Here is a 17,451-nt window from a genome sequence, read left to right on the forward strand (position 1 = left end):
ATCAAGCCCCACACTGGGCTCTCTGCTGTCAGTGCAGAGCCTGCTTCGGATCATCGGCCCTCTCTCTCTGCCCCTTTCCTGCTCCCCTTTTTTTCTCTGAAATATAAGTGAACATTTAAAAAATGTATCAGGGAATCTTTAGAATTCTTAGAAGAGTTTAGAAACTCTGGTTTTGAAAACTGCTGTAGCAATGCAAAGCGAATATCCACAGGCTTCAAAATAGAAATTAAAGATCACTGCATTCTTTAGGGAAAAAAACCACGATTTACACAGGAAGCATCAGATGAACCAATAACTGATAAGGAAGATCATTTAAGAATGATTATCTCCTGGGGGGCCTGGGTGGTTCAGTCAGTTAGGCATCTGATTCTTGATTTTGACTCAGGTCACGATCTCACGGTTCATGGGCCCGAGCCCCATGTCAGGCCCTGCACTGGCAGCATGGAACCTGCTTGGGATTCTCTCTCTCTCTCTCTCTCTCTCTCTGTCTCTCTCTCTCTGCCCCTCCCCCACTTATGCTCTCTTTCTCTCAAAAATAAACTTAAAAAAATTTTAAAAAGTGATATTGTATAAATTTACCTTTAAACGTTTTCAATGTTTATTTTTGAGAGAGAGAGAGAGAGAGAGAGAGAGAGAGAAAACATGGAGCAGTGGAGGGGCAGAGAGAAGGGAGACACAGAGTCCAAAGTCGACTCCAGGCTTTAAGCTGCCAGCACACAGCCCGATGCAGGGCTCGAACCACGAGAACTGTGAGATCATGACCTGAGCGGAATTCGGATGTTTAACCAACTGAGACACCCAGGTGGCCCCTGAGGTGTATACTTTGATCATCACGTTGAATGCTTTGAGCACTGGGTGGGTTTATTTCTTTTAGCCACACCTAGGATTTTATCAGTACAGTAGGAACAATATGTTGACACAGTGGCTTGATACAACAGAACTTGGATTCCTCAGGACGTGGAATTGATACACGGTATGAACTGAATCTCATGTCACAGAGAGATAATAAAAATAAAAATCCACAGGCATTTAAAGGTACAGATTTAGCCATTAGTTATATGCCGTTTCCCAACCATTTCTACTTAAATTGCTGATTAAGATAAAAATGAAGCGATGTTTCAATTTTTTCCCTCCACGATCCCTTGCTCAGTGTTTGTGATAAGCCTCTAGACTTTGAACTAGTTGTAAGACAGTATGGTGAATAGAGAATATAAATAGATTTTTCATTAAAAACATGAACTCGTGGAAAGCAATATGTGACCTCTTTCTTTCTCACTTTGTAGCATATTCCTGTAAACTGTTATCAACTAAAATGCCTTGTATTCGATTGAATTCAAACTCACTCGAGGTAAGTGATTTTAAAAATTCTATTTAATACGAGTATACCCAATTTGTTACTTGAGTGTTCCCCAACACCTTAAAATCTATGTAAGTTGTCTTGAACTCCCACTCAAGTCCACTGGAACATTACCTCTGGTTCCGACTTCTTTCTTTCTTTCTTTTTTTTTTTTAAAGATTTTTCTTTACATTTTTTTTATTTTTGAGAGACGGGGAGAGACAGAGCACAAAGGGAGGGGCAGAGAGAGAATGAGACACAGAATCTGAAGGAGGCTCCAAGCTCCAAGCTGTCAGCACAGAGCCCAACGCGGGGCTCAAACTCACAAACCATGAGACCATGACCTGAGCCGAAGTCGGACGCTCAACCGACTGAGCCACACAGGCACCCCTCTGGTTCCCACTTCTTGCCTCATTCTTAGGCTAGTCCTTCATCACCCTGTTCCCAGCATCATACCAAACCCAGCACTCAGATACTTGATTTTAAAAATGAAAAAAAAAAAAAAAGAAAAGAAAAATACGTGCATATAGCAGTCTTTACCAGAAGTTTAAGTAGATACCTGGCATTTACATTGCAAGAATGAAAGGATTCTGGAATCCAATACTGAACATCCTTGCCCTTTATTTTCTGCCATTTATTTTCTGTTAATTTTTTTTACTGTATAATTTTCATACTCACTTTAAAGAATTTTAAATAGATTTCATCTATTCCATTTCATCCTTTTTTTTAAATGTAGTTCTGAGTTTCTGACACATATCATTATTATTCTCCATGAAAAAACTTTAAAAATATTTCTACTGGGCAGATCAGCTGGTGATGAATTTCCTGGTTTTGTGTGAGAAAGTCTTTATTTCTCTTTCACATTTGACGGACAGTTACACTGGATATAGAATTCTAGGTTGGTATTTCTTGTTCTTTCAGTACTTCCTTCTCAACTGTGTAGTTTCTGATGAGAAGCCTGCTATTTCTTACTTTATTCTTCCCTTCTGGCTTCTTTCAACATTTCTTCTTTGCCTTTGATTTTGTGGTTTGAGTGTGATATGCCTAGGTATAGATTTTTTTTTTTTTTTTTTTTTTTTTTTTTTTTTGTATTTATCATGCTTGGTGTTTTCTAAGCTTCCTGGGTTTATGGTTATGTGTTTGCCATTAGTTTGGGAACATTTTTAGTCATTAGTACTTAAAATTCTCTTTGTTTTGTTCTCTTACTCTTCTCCTTCTGGAATTCCAGTTGACTGTATGTTGTTAGATCTTTTAAATTGTCCCACAGTTCTTGAATATTTCATTTGGGATTTTTTTTTCTAATTCTTTTTACTCTTTGTATTTCAGTTTGGGAAATTTCTGTTGACATAATTCAAGCTTAATTATATTAATTAATTAGTTAATTAATTAATTATATATTACATAATTCAATTTGTAGACTGTGTCCAGTCTATTGTTGGGCTCAATAAGGGCAATCTTCTGTTACAGTGTTTTTTATTTCTAGCATTTCATTTTTATTCTTTAAGTGTTTCCATCACTCTGCTTATCTTCCCCATATATTGTCTATTTTTCCATTACAGTCCCTAACATGTTAATCATAGTTTATTTTATTTTTAAAAGATGTTCATTTATGTAATTAGAAAGACTGTGAGTGAGGGTGGGGCAAAGAGATCATGAGAGAGAGGATCCCAAGCAGGCCCTGTGCTATCACGAACGGTGAGATCATGACCTGAGCCAAAATCAAGAGTCAGACACTTAACCGATTGAACCACCCAGGAGCCTCGATCATAGTTTATTTTAAATTCACTGATACTTCCAAAATCTGTGTTACCTTTGAATCTGGTTCTGATGCTTGCTTTAGCTCTTCAGATATGGTGCTTTTTCTTGCCTTTTAGCATGTCTTGTAATTTTTTGTTGAAAGCTGGACATGATGAATCTGGTAATAGAAATTGAGCTAAAGGCCTTTAATGTAAAGTTTTATGCTAATCTGGCCATACTTAATGTTTGCTGCAGCTGCACACACAAGAAGTTCCAATTTTTTTTTTCCATAGACATAGCAAAAACAGCCTGTAATTCATAAGGATCACAAAACACCCCAAATAGCCAAAGCAATCCTAAGAATGAAGAACAAAGCCAGAAGCCTCATACTTCCTGATTTCAAAATATATTACAAAGTTACAATTATTAAAACAGTACGGTACTGACATAAAGACAGAGACCAATGGGAAAGAATAGGGTCCAGAAATAACCCATGTATATGGATTACAGGGATGCCAAGAATGCACACTGGGGAGAGGATAGTCCCTTCGAAAAATGGTGTTGGAAAAGCTGGATATCCACATTCAAAAGAAAAAAATCAGATCCTGTCTTAGTCCATTCTGGCTGCTATCACAAAATACCACAGACTGGCTAGCCTATAAACAACAGAAATTTATTTCTCACAGTTTTGGAGACTGGGAAATCCACAACCAAGGCACCATCATGGTCATGTTCTGGTGCTGGTTGTCTTCCTGGGTCATAGCTGGTGCCTTCTAAGCTGTGTCCACAGGTGGCAAAAGGGTCTAGGGATTTCTGGAGTCTCTTCCATAAGAGCATTAATCTTCATGACATAATTACTTCTCAAAGGCTCCACCTCCTAATATCACTGGGCATTAGGATTTGAACATATGAATTTTGGGGGACACAAACATTCAGACCATAGCAGACTCTTCCATTACAGCATACACAAAAGTCAAGTCAAAATGGATTAAATACTTAAACAGAGACCCAAAACTGTAAAATCCTAGAAGAAATCATAGGGGGGAACCTGCTTGACATTGAACTTGGCACTGATTTCTTGGATATGATAACAAAAGCACAGGCAATAAAAGCAAAAATAGACAAGTACCACTAAACTAAAAATCTTGACTATATTTTGTTCAATTTGTCACTAGGTACTTTATGTATGTGGCTATATTGGAACTGGAATTGTATGTGCAGCTTAATTTTCCAATTATTTGCTCCTAAAATACCAAAAGTTTAATTTTTTAAACTTTAATTTGAGAGAGAGAGAAAGGGAGAGAGAGGAAGAGAGAGCATGAGCTTGTGAGGGGCAGAGAGAGAGAGAAAGAGAGAAGAGAGAAAGAAAAAGGGGGAGAGAGAATCCCAAGCAGGCTCTGCTCTGTCGGTGTAAAGCCTGATGCGGGGCTCGATCTTTTGAACTGTGAGATCATAACCAAAATCAAGAGTCAGGTGCTTAACTGAGCCACCCAGGCGCCCCAATTCTGAATTCTTGATAGTGATAATTTATATTCTCTCTTTTTCTGGATCAGTATAGCAATGGGTTTACCCATTTTGTTGATCTTTTCAAAGAACCAGATTTTTGACTTTGTTATTTGCTCCATATTTTGTCTGTTTTCAATGTCATTGTTACTCCTGTCTTTATTACTTATTTCCATCTACTGCTTCTTGTTTAATTTGTTCTTCAGTCTTTTTGAGGTGTATATATATTAACGCTGGCTCTCATGATCTTTATTCTGATGTTTGCTATTACTGGGGGCTTTGTTGGGGAGGTACTGGGAAGGTCCCTCCCCTCCAGGGTTAAGCAACTCCCAGAGCTAGTAAACAGCGTGCCCAGTGAATGTGCCTTTCTTATGCAAACCGACCAATCCAGAGCCCATACCCCTACCACCTACTTTATCGGGCTCTCACATTCTGGGCCACTATCCCCTTGCCCTAAGCCCCAGAGCCTACTGAGATTACTCAAACTCGCAAAATCCTACATCTGCTTACCCTGTCTCACCTGTTCCTTTCTGTGGAAAGCACAATAAAGGTTCTTGCCCACACTTTCCTTCTGTTCCCTTTGCCTTCTGACTGAACTCAGTGCTGTCCCATGTGTCCCCCCCCCCCCCCCCATCTCCACTGTGTTATTTGCTTCCGTATCTTGGGATCTGTGAGTATCACAAATTGTCTTTTCAACGGCAATTGTCTCCTGATCTGTTGGCCTTAACTGTATCTCAAATTTTCTATTAATACACTATATTTTAGAATAGCGTGTTACTTTCCAATTGCTGCATAGCAAATGACCACGAACTTAGCAGCTTAAAGCAACATAAATTTTTTTGTCTTACGGATTTCACGGGTTAGGAATTTGACATGTTTTGGTTCGGCTCAGTGTCTTACTGGGCTGAAATCAGGATGTCAGCTGGCTGTGTCCCCATCTGGAGTCTCAACTGGGGAAAAAGCCACTTTGAAGCTCCCTTAGTTGGTTGGCAGAATCTACTTCCTTGTGTCTGTATGAGGTCCTGTCTTCTTGCTAGCTGTCAGCCAGGGACTGCTCTCGGGAACTAGAGGTCACTCGTAGGTCCCTGCCTTGTGGCTGTCTCTGCAACATGGCGGTTTACTTCCAGGCCAACAAAAGAACATGTGCTGCAGCTTGGAATATCTCTGTCCTTTTGTCTCTGACCTTTAATACCTCTTTTGAAAGAGCCTACCAGATGAGGTCAATGGGAAGGGATTGTATGGAGCATGCCCATTGGTGGGTGGGAATCTTAAAATCCTGCCTACCACGAGGTGAAAATTCAGGCGATTATTTTTCAACATATTTTCTAACTTAAGCACTAAAACCATAATTTTTCTTCTATGCATTGCTTTAGCTGTATTCCATAAATATTAGTGTTATATTTTCAATAAGGTTATTTCAAAATATCCAATTTTCACTAATTTCTTCTTTGACCCATGGCTTATTTAGAAGTGTGTTAAATTTACATATATTTGGCATGTTTCTAGATGTCTTATTGTTACTTGTTTTTAATTCAATTTAATTCTGGACAAAGGACATATGTTTTAATTGGTCTTAATCATTTTGAATCCATTCAGACTTGTTTTATGTTCAAGTATATGGTTTCAGTAAAATTGCTATGTGCAAATATCAGTTGAGTCACGGTGACTGAGTCACTGTTGTAATAAACTGTCCTCATTGTCTTTCTAGCCATTCTATCAATTTCTGAAAGAATTATTAAAATCCTACTGTAATTTTGAATTTTATATTTCTCCCTTTTATTCTACCCATTTTTGCTTCATATATTTTGAGGCTCTATTGTTAGGAAATATAATTATTTCTTTCTGAAAAATTAACTTTTTAATCATTATGAAATGTCTCTATTTTTGGTAATATTTTCTCTTTAAGGCTATGTTATCTGATATATCACTTCAGCTTTCTCATTATGGTTAACTCTTCATGGCACATAATAATGGTGGTATCTTTTCTAATATTTTCCTTTATTTCTCAATTTAGTTTGCATATACTTTGAGGGTTGTGTATAGCCTTTGTACTATTTTATTAAATTAAAAAAAATTTTTTTTAATGTTTTATTTATTTTTGAGAGATAGAGCGTGAGCAGGGGAGGGGCAGAGAGAGAGGGAGACACAGAATCTGAAGCAGGCTCCAGGCTCAGATCAGTTAGCACAGAGCCTGATGCGGGCCTGAACTCACGGACCGCAAGATGATGACCTGAGCCGAAGTCAGATGCTCAACTGACTGAGCCACCCAGGCACCCCTAGTCTTTAATAAGTCTCTTAAGAGTATAATAAATATAGAATAAAATGTTATGTTTTAACTCTTCTACTGTTAAATATTAGATGAAGGCTGAGTTATACTTTTTATTTCTCCAAATTATACACAGCAAAGGCAGCTGAGACGTGTTCAAATTTGTGTTTACAAAGTTTGTGACTTTGTGGGTCTTGGTTGCATAATTAGAATTTTCCAGAAGCTAGTCTTGTGAGTGAAAACTCTATTTCACTTCCATATTGTGATTTCCATGGTGATCTTGGTACTTTGTTTCTTTAAGATTTTCTCTTATGTTTTAAGTTCTTGTAAACTTTAGAGTTATGTCATTTTCAAAACTCATTATTCCTGAATGGATAAAGAAGATGTGGTTTACACATACAATGGAATACTACTTGGCCATAAGAAAGAATGAAATCTGGCCAATTTGCAGCAACGTGGATGGAACTGGAGGGTATTATGCCAAGTGAAATAAGTCAGTCAGAGAAAGACAGATACCATATGTTTTCACTGATATGTGGATCTTGAGAAACTTAACAGAAGACCATGGGGGAGGGGAAGGGGAAAAAAAAGTTACAAACAGAGAGGGAGGGAGGCCAACCACAAGAGATTCTTGAATACAGAGAACAAACTGAGGGTGGATGCGGGCGTGGGGGAGAGGGGAAAGTGGGAAAGTGGGTGATGGGCATTGAGGAGGGCACCTGTTGGGATGAGAGCTGGGTGTTGTATGGAAACCAATTTGTAATAAATTACATTACAAAAAAAGTTTACCATGTTAGTAGAGATTTTAAAGCAATCTCAATGCTTCATATTCACACATTTATTGAAAATAATGCTGCAAAAAGAAAAACGGAGCCTCCAATTACAACAAAAATTGGGAAGGAGTGTCATTTTCCACTTAGCAAGCAAGCTCACCACTCATTTCAAGACATCAAAAAAAAATTAATATTATAAAAAACCAGAACTCATTATTCCTAAATAATCATTACTGATACACTTGCTTTACATAATGAAGCAGATAATGCAATTTTCCCATATAATGTGCTGCAGGTTGTGCTGTGCAGAATTTTACATAATTAACGTTGGCAAATGGCTCAGGTAGTCATGTTCTAGAGTGAACCATGTTGGAGGAATTATCTTCACTCCTGTCAACATTGGCAGCAGGAGGACTGGTAAAGAAAAATGAATAATTTAGGAGTGGAAGAAAAAAATTAGATGTTAAGACTGTTAAGCTTTAGCTGCAAGCATTCACATGTTCCAAGTAACTGTAAAATTGAAAGCAATATATTAATCAGAAAAGCACCAAGTTTTGTGTTCAGTGATGAAATGAAGTTTGAGAAGAGTTGTTAGCGTATAGGAAAACTTCAATTTTGCCAGATTATTTTGGGGTCAACAAAATAACTGCAGTCATTTGAGATCATTGATGGGATATGTAGTCCACTGTGTGGAAAAAGCAGAAGTGGAAATGTTGAATATGATACACGTATAGTATATATTATAGCTCTTACACAGTACGAAATCAAATTTTAAGTGTCTGAATTTCATCTGTTTTTAGACCTGCAGGTTTATATAAAGGCCTTGGTAATTCAAGGATTATTAAATTACCTTTTATTTCAGGAAACACAGTAATTTCATTTGAGTAATGAGTAATGAAGGCCTTCTGAGGAAAATAGGAAGGAGAATTGTTTCATTAAAGCTTTTGGAGCTTGATACCTGTTATGTTTTAAAATTTTTCCCCAGGTGCCACATCTTGTTAAAATTTCATTCATTAACATGTTTAAGAAAAGTACAGATCATTAAAAAAAACCTCTGATTTCTACAGATGACTGAATAGAACTGAAAAGTGTAGTTAAGCAAAATAGTTAAATAATAAGCTTTTAAATATGATTTAGTATTTTATGGCACTCATTCCACATAGTCGAAGAAATGAAAGAGTTGGCAACAGTCAAGAAATCTTTTGGCACGCTTATTCACTAATCTTGCAACAGAAAGTGGTAACTGATACTATTTTTATTTCACTTGTATTTGATGAAGGAATTTTCTTTAGCATTAATCTGCATGACTTATAGTTTTGTTATGTATTTTCCTTAAAATACTCCACTATCTGAATTTTCTACTCTGCTACTGGCATGGGGAGTCATTTCTCTAAAATTTGGAGCTTTCAACAGTTTATGTGAATTATGAAAGAAAGGAAGGATGATCTGAGGAAAATAAGCTAAGGGAGGTGACTCCCACATATCTTAAATTGAACAATGAGTCTCTAAAACTTCTATACTTCCCCCTTAGAAACCGGAGACTCAGTTGTGTAGAGTTCACTCCCATTATTTTGTTCCCACCTTTGACATTTTTCTCAAAAATTCTCTGAACGGGGCGCCTGGGTGGCTCGGTCGGTTAAGCGTCCGACTTCGGCTCAGGTCACGATCTCACGGTCCGTGGGTTCCGGCCCTGCGTCGGGCTCTGTGCTGACAGCTCAGAGCCTGGAGCCTGTTTCAGATTCTGTGTCTCCCTCTCTCTGTGACCCTCCCCTGTTCATGCTCTGTCTCTCTCTGTCTCAAAAATAAATAAATGTTAAAAAAAAAAATTAAAAAAAAAATTCTCTGAACTTTCTGGTATGCTAGCACCCATTTGTATTTTCCAGCTGATATGAATTCACTCTTCTATACCTTTTGAAAAGCAGCTTTATTGAGATATGATCCACATCACACACAAAAATTATGTTTAATGTGTACAATTCAGTCTGTTTTAATATTTTCACACATACATGCAACCGTCACCGCAACTTTTAGAACACTTTGATCACCTCTAAAAGAATCTCCCTACTCTTTAGTTACCATTTCTCTCATCTTCCTTCCCCCACCCTAAACAACCACTAATCTACTTTGATGGATCAGGGTCCCTATATGCTTCAAACTCTATGGGTTTGCTTATTCTTGACTTTCATGTGAATTGAATCATAATAACATAGTCTTTTGTGACTGGCTTCTTTCAGTTACTGTATTTTTAAGGTTCGTCCATATTGTAGAATGCATTAATACCTCATAACTTTTTGATGGCTAAAGAATATTCCATTGTATGGATATTCATACAATATTTTGTTTATCCATTCATCAGGTTGTTTTCACTTCTAGGCAATTGTGAATGGTGTTGCTATAAACATTCACGTACAAGTTTTGTGTGGACGCAGGTTTTCACTTGTCTTGGGTGTAGAAGCCTACGAGTGGTGTTGCTGGGTCATCTGGTGAACTCACGCTTACCCATCTGTAGGACTGTCAGACTACATTCCAGCCAGCAGTGTTTGAGAGTTTTGGGTTTCTCTAAATCCTGATCAACATTTACTGTCTGGCTTTTTGATTCTAGTTGTGCTAATAGGTATAAAGTAGTATCTCACTGTGGTTTCTATTGGCATTTCGCTGGTCATCTATGATGTCACTCTTCTTTTCATGTTATTTACTTTTTCATTTCAGTGAGATACTTGAAGGGAAGAATGAGGTAAAAAGTATGCCTCTGCCTACCATATTGATTCAGAAAGTCTTTTATTTATATTTATATATGTATATATAAAATGAGAAAAGTAAGTGGTCCCCCCCCCCCCACCCCACTCTGTTTTAGGCAACACAACAAGCAGTTAATCAGAACTGTCAAGATCTTGGAATCCTGTTAGGTGAAGAAAATGACCTGGCCCTCATCATTGATGGTGAAACACTGAAGTATGCCTTCCATCCTGAAGTTAAGAGGAGCTTTATCAATTTGGCCCTCTCATGTAGAGCGGTATTATGTTGTAGGTAAGGATATATTCACTGTTCTTCTCCCTTCCCTGCTATATTTAACATAAACATGTAAAGAAAATGTAGACATGGAAATAGGAGTTTTTGTAGACATGGAAATAGGAGTTTTTGTAGAGGAAAAGTTCCTTATTGATGAAATATATGTTCAAATTGGAGAGAGATATCTGAGTTTAATTCTAATCGTCAAGCTTAAGATGTAGTAGAAAACAGATTATAATTTTTCAATGATAAATTATTGATGTATTGACCAGATGAAAGGTGTCTCCAGTAAGAACAAAGGTCCTCTATGTAATTAATTTAATAAATAAATAAATAATTTCTATTAAAAAAAATTTAATGCTTATTAGAGAGAGAGAGAGAGCATGAGCAGGGGAAGGACAGAGAGAGAAGGAGACACAGAATCCAAAGCAGGCTCCAGGCTCTGAGCTGTCAGCACAGAGCCTGACATGGGGCTCAAACTCACAAACCGGGAGATCATGACATGAACCAAACAAAGGCAAATGCTTAATTGACTGAGCCACCCAGGCGCCCCTATTTTTTTATGTTGATCTATTTATTTTTGAGAGAGAGACGGACAAGAAGACAGAGTATGAGTGGGAGAGAGGCAGAGAGGGAGGGAGACACAGAATCCGAAGCAGGCTCCAGGCTCCCAGCTGTCGGCACAGAGCCCGACATGGGGCTTGAACTCACCAACCTTAAGATCATGACCTGAGCTGGTGTCGAACGTTTAACCTGTTAAGCCTCCCAGGTGCCCCAGAGGTCTTCTATTTATAGTGAGGGGCATATCTGAAAAAATTCTGACACCTAGAGAGAAGTGAAGTTATCGGTGTTACTGGAAGTCTAAACATCAATTTAAAAAGGTACATCTTTGTACAACAAAGATGGATGGAGCTAAGAAAATAAACTAAGTACAGAGTAATTGTTCCTTTCTCCTGAATAAAAATATTAACTGGGCCAATTATGAAGACGTTTTGATGCCTTGGACTTCTAAGTATTGATTTAGACGGTTTCTCAGTCGTCAGGTTCCCTATATGCTTCAAATGTCTCCCCCCGGTGTCCTTCTTTGTTCACGTTCATTCAGCATCAGCTACAAGAATTCGGCAGGTTCTGTTCTTTATTGCACTCTCACTTGTCACGACTGTAGTTTAGCCTTCAGGATTCTTTGTGACATAGCCTTCCATTAGTTAGAACCGAAATGACAGAAAGCTAAGTCAAATTCGCCTTTGGGCTAAAAGGGAATTTATTAGCTCACATAGTTGAAAATTCTGTTGGCAAAGCCAACTTCAAGGGAAGCAAGCAAATTTATCAACAGTTCGCCAGAATTATTTTTCTTTTCACTATTTAGACTTTATGGAACCATTTTCATTTTGCATTCTAACAATATTTTAAGGAGTGTTCGCGGTCTCTCCACCTGAACCTCCTACTCATGCTGGAGGAAGCAATGAAAGGACATCATTGAAGAGGAGAGAAAACATGGGCTAATTTTGCCACAAAGGATGGACATTCCAGCAGTTGGCTTGCAGTGACCTAGTGGTGGTTGGTCCTAAATCTGGCTTTACTCGGGGTTTGTTGTAGGGTTCCAATGTTGTCTCCCTTTTGATCCGTCTGGTGCAGGCTTTATCCCCAGGCTAGATCCCCTTTTGGCAGCAAGTTAGGGGTTGAGAGACCTCGCATCTTCATAGGACTGCATCCAGGGGAAGTTTCACATCTGCTTTCTCCCATAAATCTCAGCAAACGGGACATCGTGCTTGGCTCTGAAAGATGCTTGCTGCCGGCAGCCTGAGATGAAAACAAAGGGATCGTATACATGCTGGTAGCAGTGGGAAGAGCTGTTCTACCCCTAGGTCCAAAGGGATTGGAGGAGGGGAGTAGTCACTGTGCCTGGACGGAAAGAGTCCTTCGGAGCCGGCTGCCTCTAGAGGAGCAGTGAGCGGTAGTAGACAGACAGCCACCTGGAGCGGATGTGGCAGGGAGGAGCAGGGGAATGTCCAACTTGACCTCACTCTCCTCCCTGTCCAGCTCCTGCAGGGGTCACTTGTCAGCCCACCGCGACACCAACTCTCAATTATCCAGGTTTATGTGGTCCAGTGTCTTAGTTTTTCCCCTTAGTCCCATCATCCCTTTAAGGGTCCCCATTGGAGGAACAGTAAACATAAATGAATACAAAACTGAAGTCTGTTGACTGAGGTACATCCTGAATGATGGAAACAATTTGGAATGGACCTGGCTGAAACTGTACTTTGCAGAGGGAGTGGTGGTGGAGAAGGAGAGGAGAGTCTGTCTCTCACTTTGTTCATGGCTGCAAACTTTTATGACTGAGTTTTTCTGTATATTCTACTAAAATTTCATGAAGAATTTCTAGTCTGTACTCATGAAAGACATCTGTCTGTGGTTTTATCTCAAGTTTTTGAGTGGCTTTGTTATCAGATCATTCTAACCTGATAAACTGATTTGGGAGGTGTTTCTTCATCCTGTTTTCTATACTTTCTGTAGTGTTTGGTATGATTTCTTCCTAAAATGTTTGACAGACTTCACTGTTGATGATGCCACCTGGGCCTGGACTTTGTAGGAAGGCTCTGATGAGTAATTCAATTTAGTAAGCAAATATTTTCTACTACTTCTTCAAGTTTGTGATTTGTGTCTTTCAAGGGATTTGTCCATTTGTTCTAGCTGTCAAACTTGTCGGCATGAAGTTTTTCACAATATTCCTTTATTTATTTGTTACTTTTGTGTGACGTGTGGTGGTGTTCCTTCCCTTCCTCATATGGATAATTTACTCTTTTTTTCCTTGATCAGTCTAGTTAGGGCTTTACCAGTTTTGCTGATATTTTCAAAAGGCCAACTCCATGGTCTGTCCAGCTTTTTATTTATATTCTGATATATATTTATAATGTGTATGTAATGTTATGTGTATATAACATTAATATGATGTGATATATGTGTATTATAATATGTAACGATATAATATTCTGATAGACAATATAATATATACTCATCTGGATTATTTTCTACTTTCACCTTACTTTGGATTGAACTCATTTTTTTCTCATTCCCTTAAGGTAAAAACTTTTATCACTGATTTAAAATTTTTTTCTACTATAAGCATTTCAAGATATAAATCTTTAAGCACTGATTTAATTACATTTCACAAATTCTGATATGTTGTGTTTTCATTATCATTCAGTTCAAAGTACGGTATTTTCTAATTTCTCTTGATTTCCTTTTTGACTCATGGGCTATTTAAAAGTATCGAATTCTCACACATTTGGGTATATTCCCTGTTATTGATTTCTAACTTAAAGCTATTATCAAAGAAAATACTCGGTTGATTTTTTTTCTTTGGTACTTTGTCACTCTCTTGTCTTCTGGCTCCCTTGTTTCTGGTGAGAAATTCACGCTGTTGTTACCCTGTATGTGATGTGTCATTTTCCTACTTTCTAGATTTTCTCTTTGTTACTGGGTTTCATTCATTTAGCTATGTTGGCTCTAAATGTGGTTCTTATTGTATTTATTCTACTTCGGATTCAATGGATCCCTAAATTAATGTTTTGTTTTGTTGTTACCAGATTGGAAAGTTTTCAACCATTATTTTCTCAGGGTTTTTTTTGTTTGTTTGTTTTTTGTTTTTGTTTTTGCTACTTTTGTTTCCTTTGCTTCGGGACTCCAATCACATGTATGATTGAATGCTTGATGGTGATTACAAACCCGTGGCACTGCCACTGCATTTTCAATTTCAACTCCTTTCTTTTTGGATTGCGTATTTTCTATTGATGTAACTTCAGATTCACTAATTTCTTCCACTCAGATCTGATCTTAAGTTACGAAGTGTATTGTTCACTTCATCCCAGAGTTTCTAATTTTTTTTTAATAGCTTCCATTCTTCTGTTGGGATATCCTGTTTGTTGACTCATAGTTATCATAATTTTCTTTCTTTGAACATATTTTAATTCTGTGAGCATATTTATAATGCTGCTTTGAAGTCTTTGCTAACTCATATCAGGTCTATTCTCAGTCAGGCTGCTTTGTTCACTGGGAATGAAAACAAATACCCTTAAGTTTCTTGGCACATCTAGTGATTTTGTTTTATTTAGAGTAAAAGTGGCTATTGTGGAAAAATACAGTGTGGTTTATCTGGATTCTAATTTATTCTTCTGCATTTTGTTGGCCCAGTGTTTTCGTAACTTGCCTGGACTCAGACTGTGAAGTATGTTTCCCTGTTCATTTGCAGTTACTGGTATCTTTCCTCAGCCTTTTTTTTTTTTTTTTTTTTCTTAAGCCTGCCTTCCCAGGAGTTTCTCCTGTGCCTGCAGAGTTTAGTCATCACGCAATTATTTGGACAAGTTTGTGCCTAGACAAGTCATAGTCTGACGCTCCTACCCTTGATGCTAGGGCCATATGCTGCTTGGAGGAATGCTTTCAGAGGCACAACAACATGAAAGCCTCTCTGGGCTCTTTCCTGCCTATCCTTACTTTAGTGGTCAGTTCGGAATACGGGCAAGTTGCTGACCTCAGCCCTCCCGTGATTCTTTTGTTGCACGATCTCCCTGTTACATTTCTAGCTGGTTTCCTGCCCTCCCTGAACTGAGAGAGCCACCCCAATTGGTTAAGATGTGGGTGTTCGTTATCTGCTCCAAACCACGTCCGCCGTGTCTTGGGTAGTAAATCTGCAGATTTTCCCTCACTCCCAGGTCAGGGGAACAGGAACACCTCTAAGGACGAAGGTCACAAACTTGCTGCACTTCTCTGATTTTCATGAATAAATATGTCTCGAGTTCTTTTCCACCTTTGGGCATTTTCTGATGGGCTGAAATGCTTGTTCTTAATCACATTTTCCAGTTTTATACTTGTTTACTTTCTGAAGGAAACTGTCGAATATCCTTATATGCCATTAACAGGTATAGAAAGTTTTCTTAAAGTTTTGACCAATAATTTGCTTACTGAAGTCATTTAGAAATAAAAAAGCTTAGATACTTGGAGGGTGTCATATGGTATTTGTTACAATTGCTTAATCAGTGGCACTCAGGTAAACATAATTAGGAGAGAAAAATCTAATTAATCTAGAAAATTCAGTTTATCGGGGCGCCTGGGTGGCTCAGTCAGTTGGGTGTCCAGCTCTTGATTTCAGTTCAGATTATGATCTCATGGTTCATGGGATCAAGCCTTGCATCGGGCTCTGCACTGACTGAAAAAGAAACTTAAAAGAAAGTTCTTATCACCATATGCCATAATTTATGTTTTACTTACTTGGTTTATTGTCTGTCTCCTCTCCACTGGAACATAAACTTCATGAAGGCAGGAATGCTTATGTATTTTATTCTCTGCACTATTTTCTGTATCAAGAACTGTGCCTGGCTCGTATGTAGGGACATCAGTATTTGCTGAATAAATAATAATTAATGCATATGAGATTACCTGTAAGTAGCTTACGCAGAGAATTCCAAGCACAAATATAGCAAGAAAACTTGTTTTTATATACAAGAAAGTATCTATGCCATATAATATGTTGAACCTATTGTACAAATTTTGAATGGAAACCATTTTATTTTTTATTTCTAACACTGATTGTATTGATAAAGAAGTCAGTAGTGTGTGCCATGGAAAAACCATGACATTATTCCAGTCAATTGGTTTAGTTATCTTTGTAATTCCATGAAAACAGAAGATAAAAATACTACAATTTTTAAATCAAGTCAAATGTGACTAGAGTGTTTGTTTTATAGGTTGGAATCTATTATGTGCTCTTTCTACATTGTTGTTGAATTTGTTATTTGGTTCCATGTTATAGATTAAAAATCACAATGAGTGTTGACACGTGAAATACTATGTTTTGGAAGGTTTTTATACTTTCATCTTTCATTCAGATGAAAAGAACAGAAATTAGCTGGTTAATGTCTGTTTTGAATTTCTCAAACTGTGTTTTAGGGCTGTGTTTTCTTATTATTTTTGTGTCCTGAAACAGCATATTGACTTTTTTTCCTATCCTGAGTAGACTTTTCACCCTTCGGTTTTTGTGAATAGATGGCTGTGGGGTATATATGTTTTTTCAGCCAATAAAATGACAAGATAAACTTTGCCAGACATGAATGTAAAGATCATCAATCGGCTATAACCCTAAAATTTCAAGATTAGGGTAATTTGGCTTAATACTCATACCCGGAAACATGACCTAAAGTGTTTTATTAATTTAAGCTCATTTAACAGATAGGTATTAAAAGACTATTATTATTTCAGGATTTATTTTCATGTATGGGAGGGAGATCCAAAATCAGAATAGTGATAATCCAGTTCTATTCTTTTCTTTTTTCTTTTTTTTTTTTTTTTTTTGTAGTTTTAATTTAAATTCTAGTTAGCTAACATATAGTCTAATACTGGTTTTGGGAGCAGAATTTAGTGATTCATCACTTACATATAACAGCCAGTGCTCATCACAACAAGTGCCCTCCTAATACCCATCACCCATTTAGCCCACCCCCACCCACCTCCCTTCCAGCAACCTTCAGTTTGTTCTGTATAGTTAAGAGTCTCTTATGGTTTGCTTCCCTCTGTTTTCTCTCCCTTTCCTTATGTTCATCTGTTTTGTTTCTTAAATTCCACATATGAGTGAAATATGTTGTCTTTCTCTGACTTATTTCGCTTAGTGTTATATACTCTAGCTCTGTCCACATTATTGCAAATGGTGAGATTTTATTCTTTTTGATGGCTGAGAAATATTCCATAGCACGTATGTGTGTGTATATATAATGTGCCACCTCTATGGACATTTCGGCTCTTTTCATAATTTGGCTGTTGTCGATAATGCTGCTATA

The 17,451-nt window shown here is 37.6% G+C and overlaps 1 protein-coding gene across 6 annotated transcripts in view; it reads left to right on the forward strand.

Annotated features, from left to right (window-relative positions):
- The window catches only part of LOC132680603 (phospholipid-transporting ATPase IB-like), a 222,975-nt gene that overhangs the window by 104,481 nt on the left and 101,043 nt on the right, over window positions 1–17,451 (forward strand). For all 6 annotated transcript variants that reach the window (XM_078445640.2, XM_078445698.2, XM_078445736.2 and 3 more), the window contains 2 exons: window positions 1,284–1,348; window positions 10,470–10,642. In XM_078445640.2, the coding sequence (XP_078301766.2) occupies window positions 1,284–1,348; window positions 10,470–10,642 (238 nt within the window). The remainder of the gene's footprint in view (window positions 1–1,283; window positions 1,349–10,469; window positions 10,643–17,451) is intronic.

Source organism: Panthera onca, chromosome A1 (genome assembly GCF_046562875.1).
Source record: "Panthera onca isolate mPanOnc1 chromosome A1, mPanOnc1 haplotype 2, whole genome shotgun sequence".
In the NCBI taxonomy this organism is placed as follows: Eukaryota; Metazoa; Chordata; class Mammalia; order Carnivora; family Felidae; genus Panthera; species Panthera onca.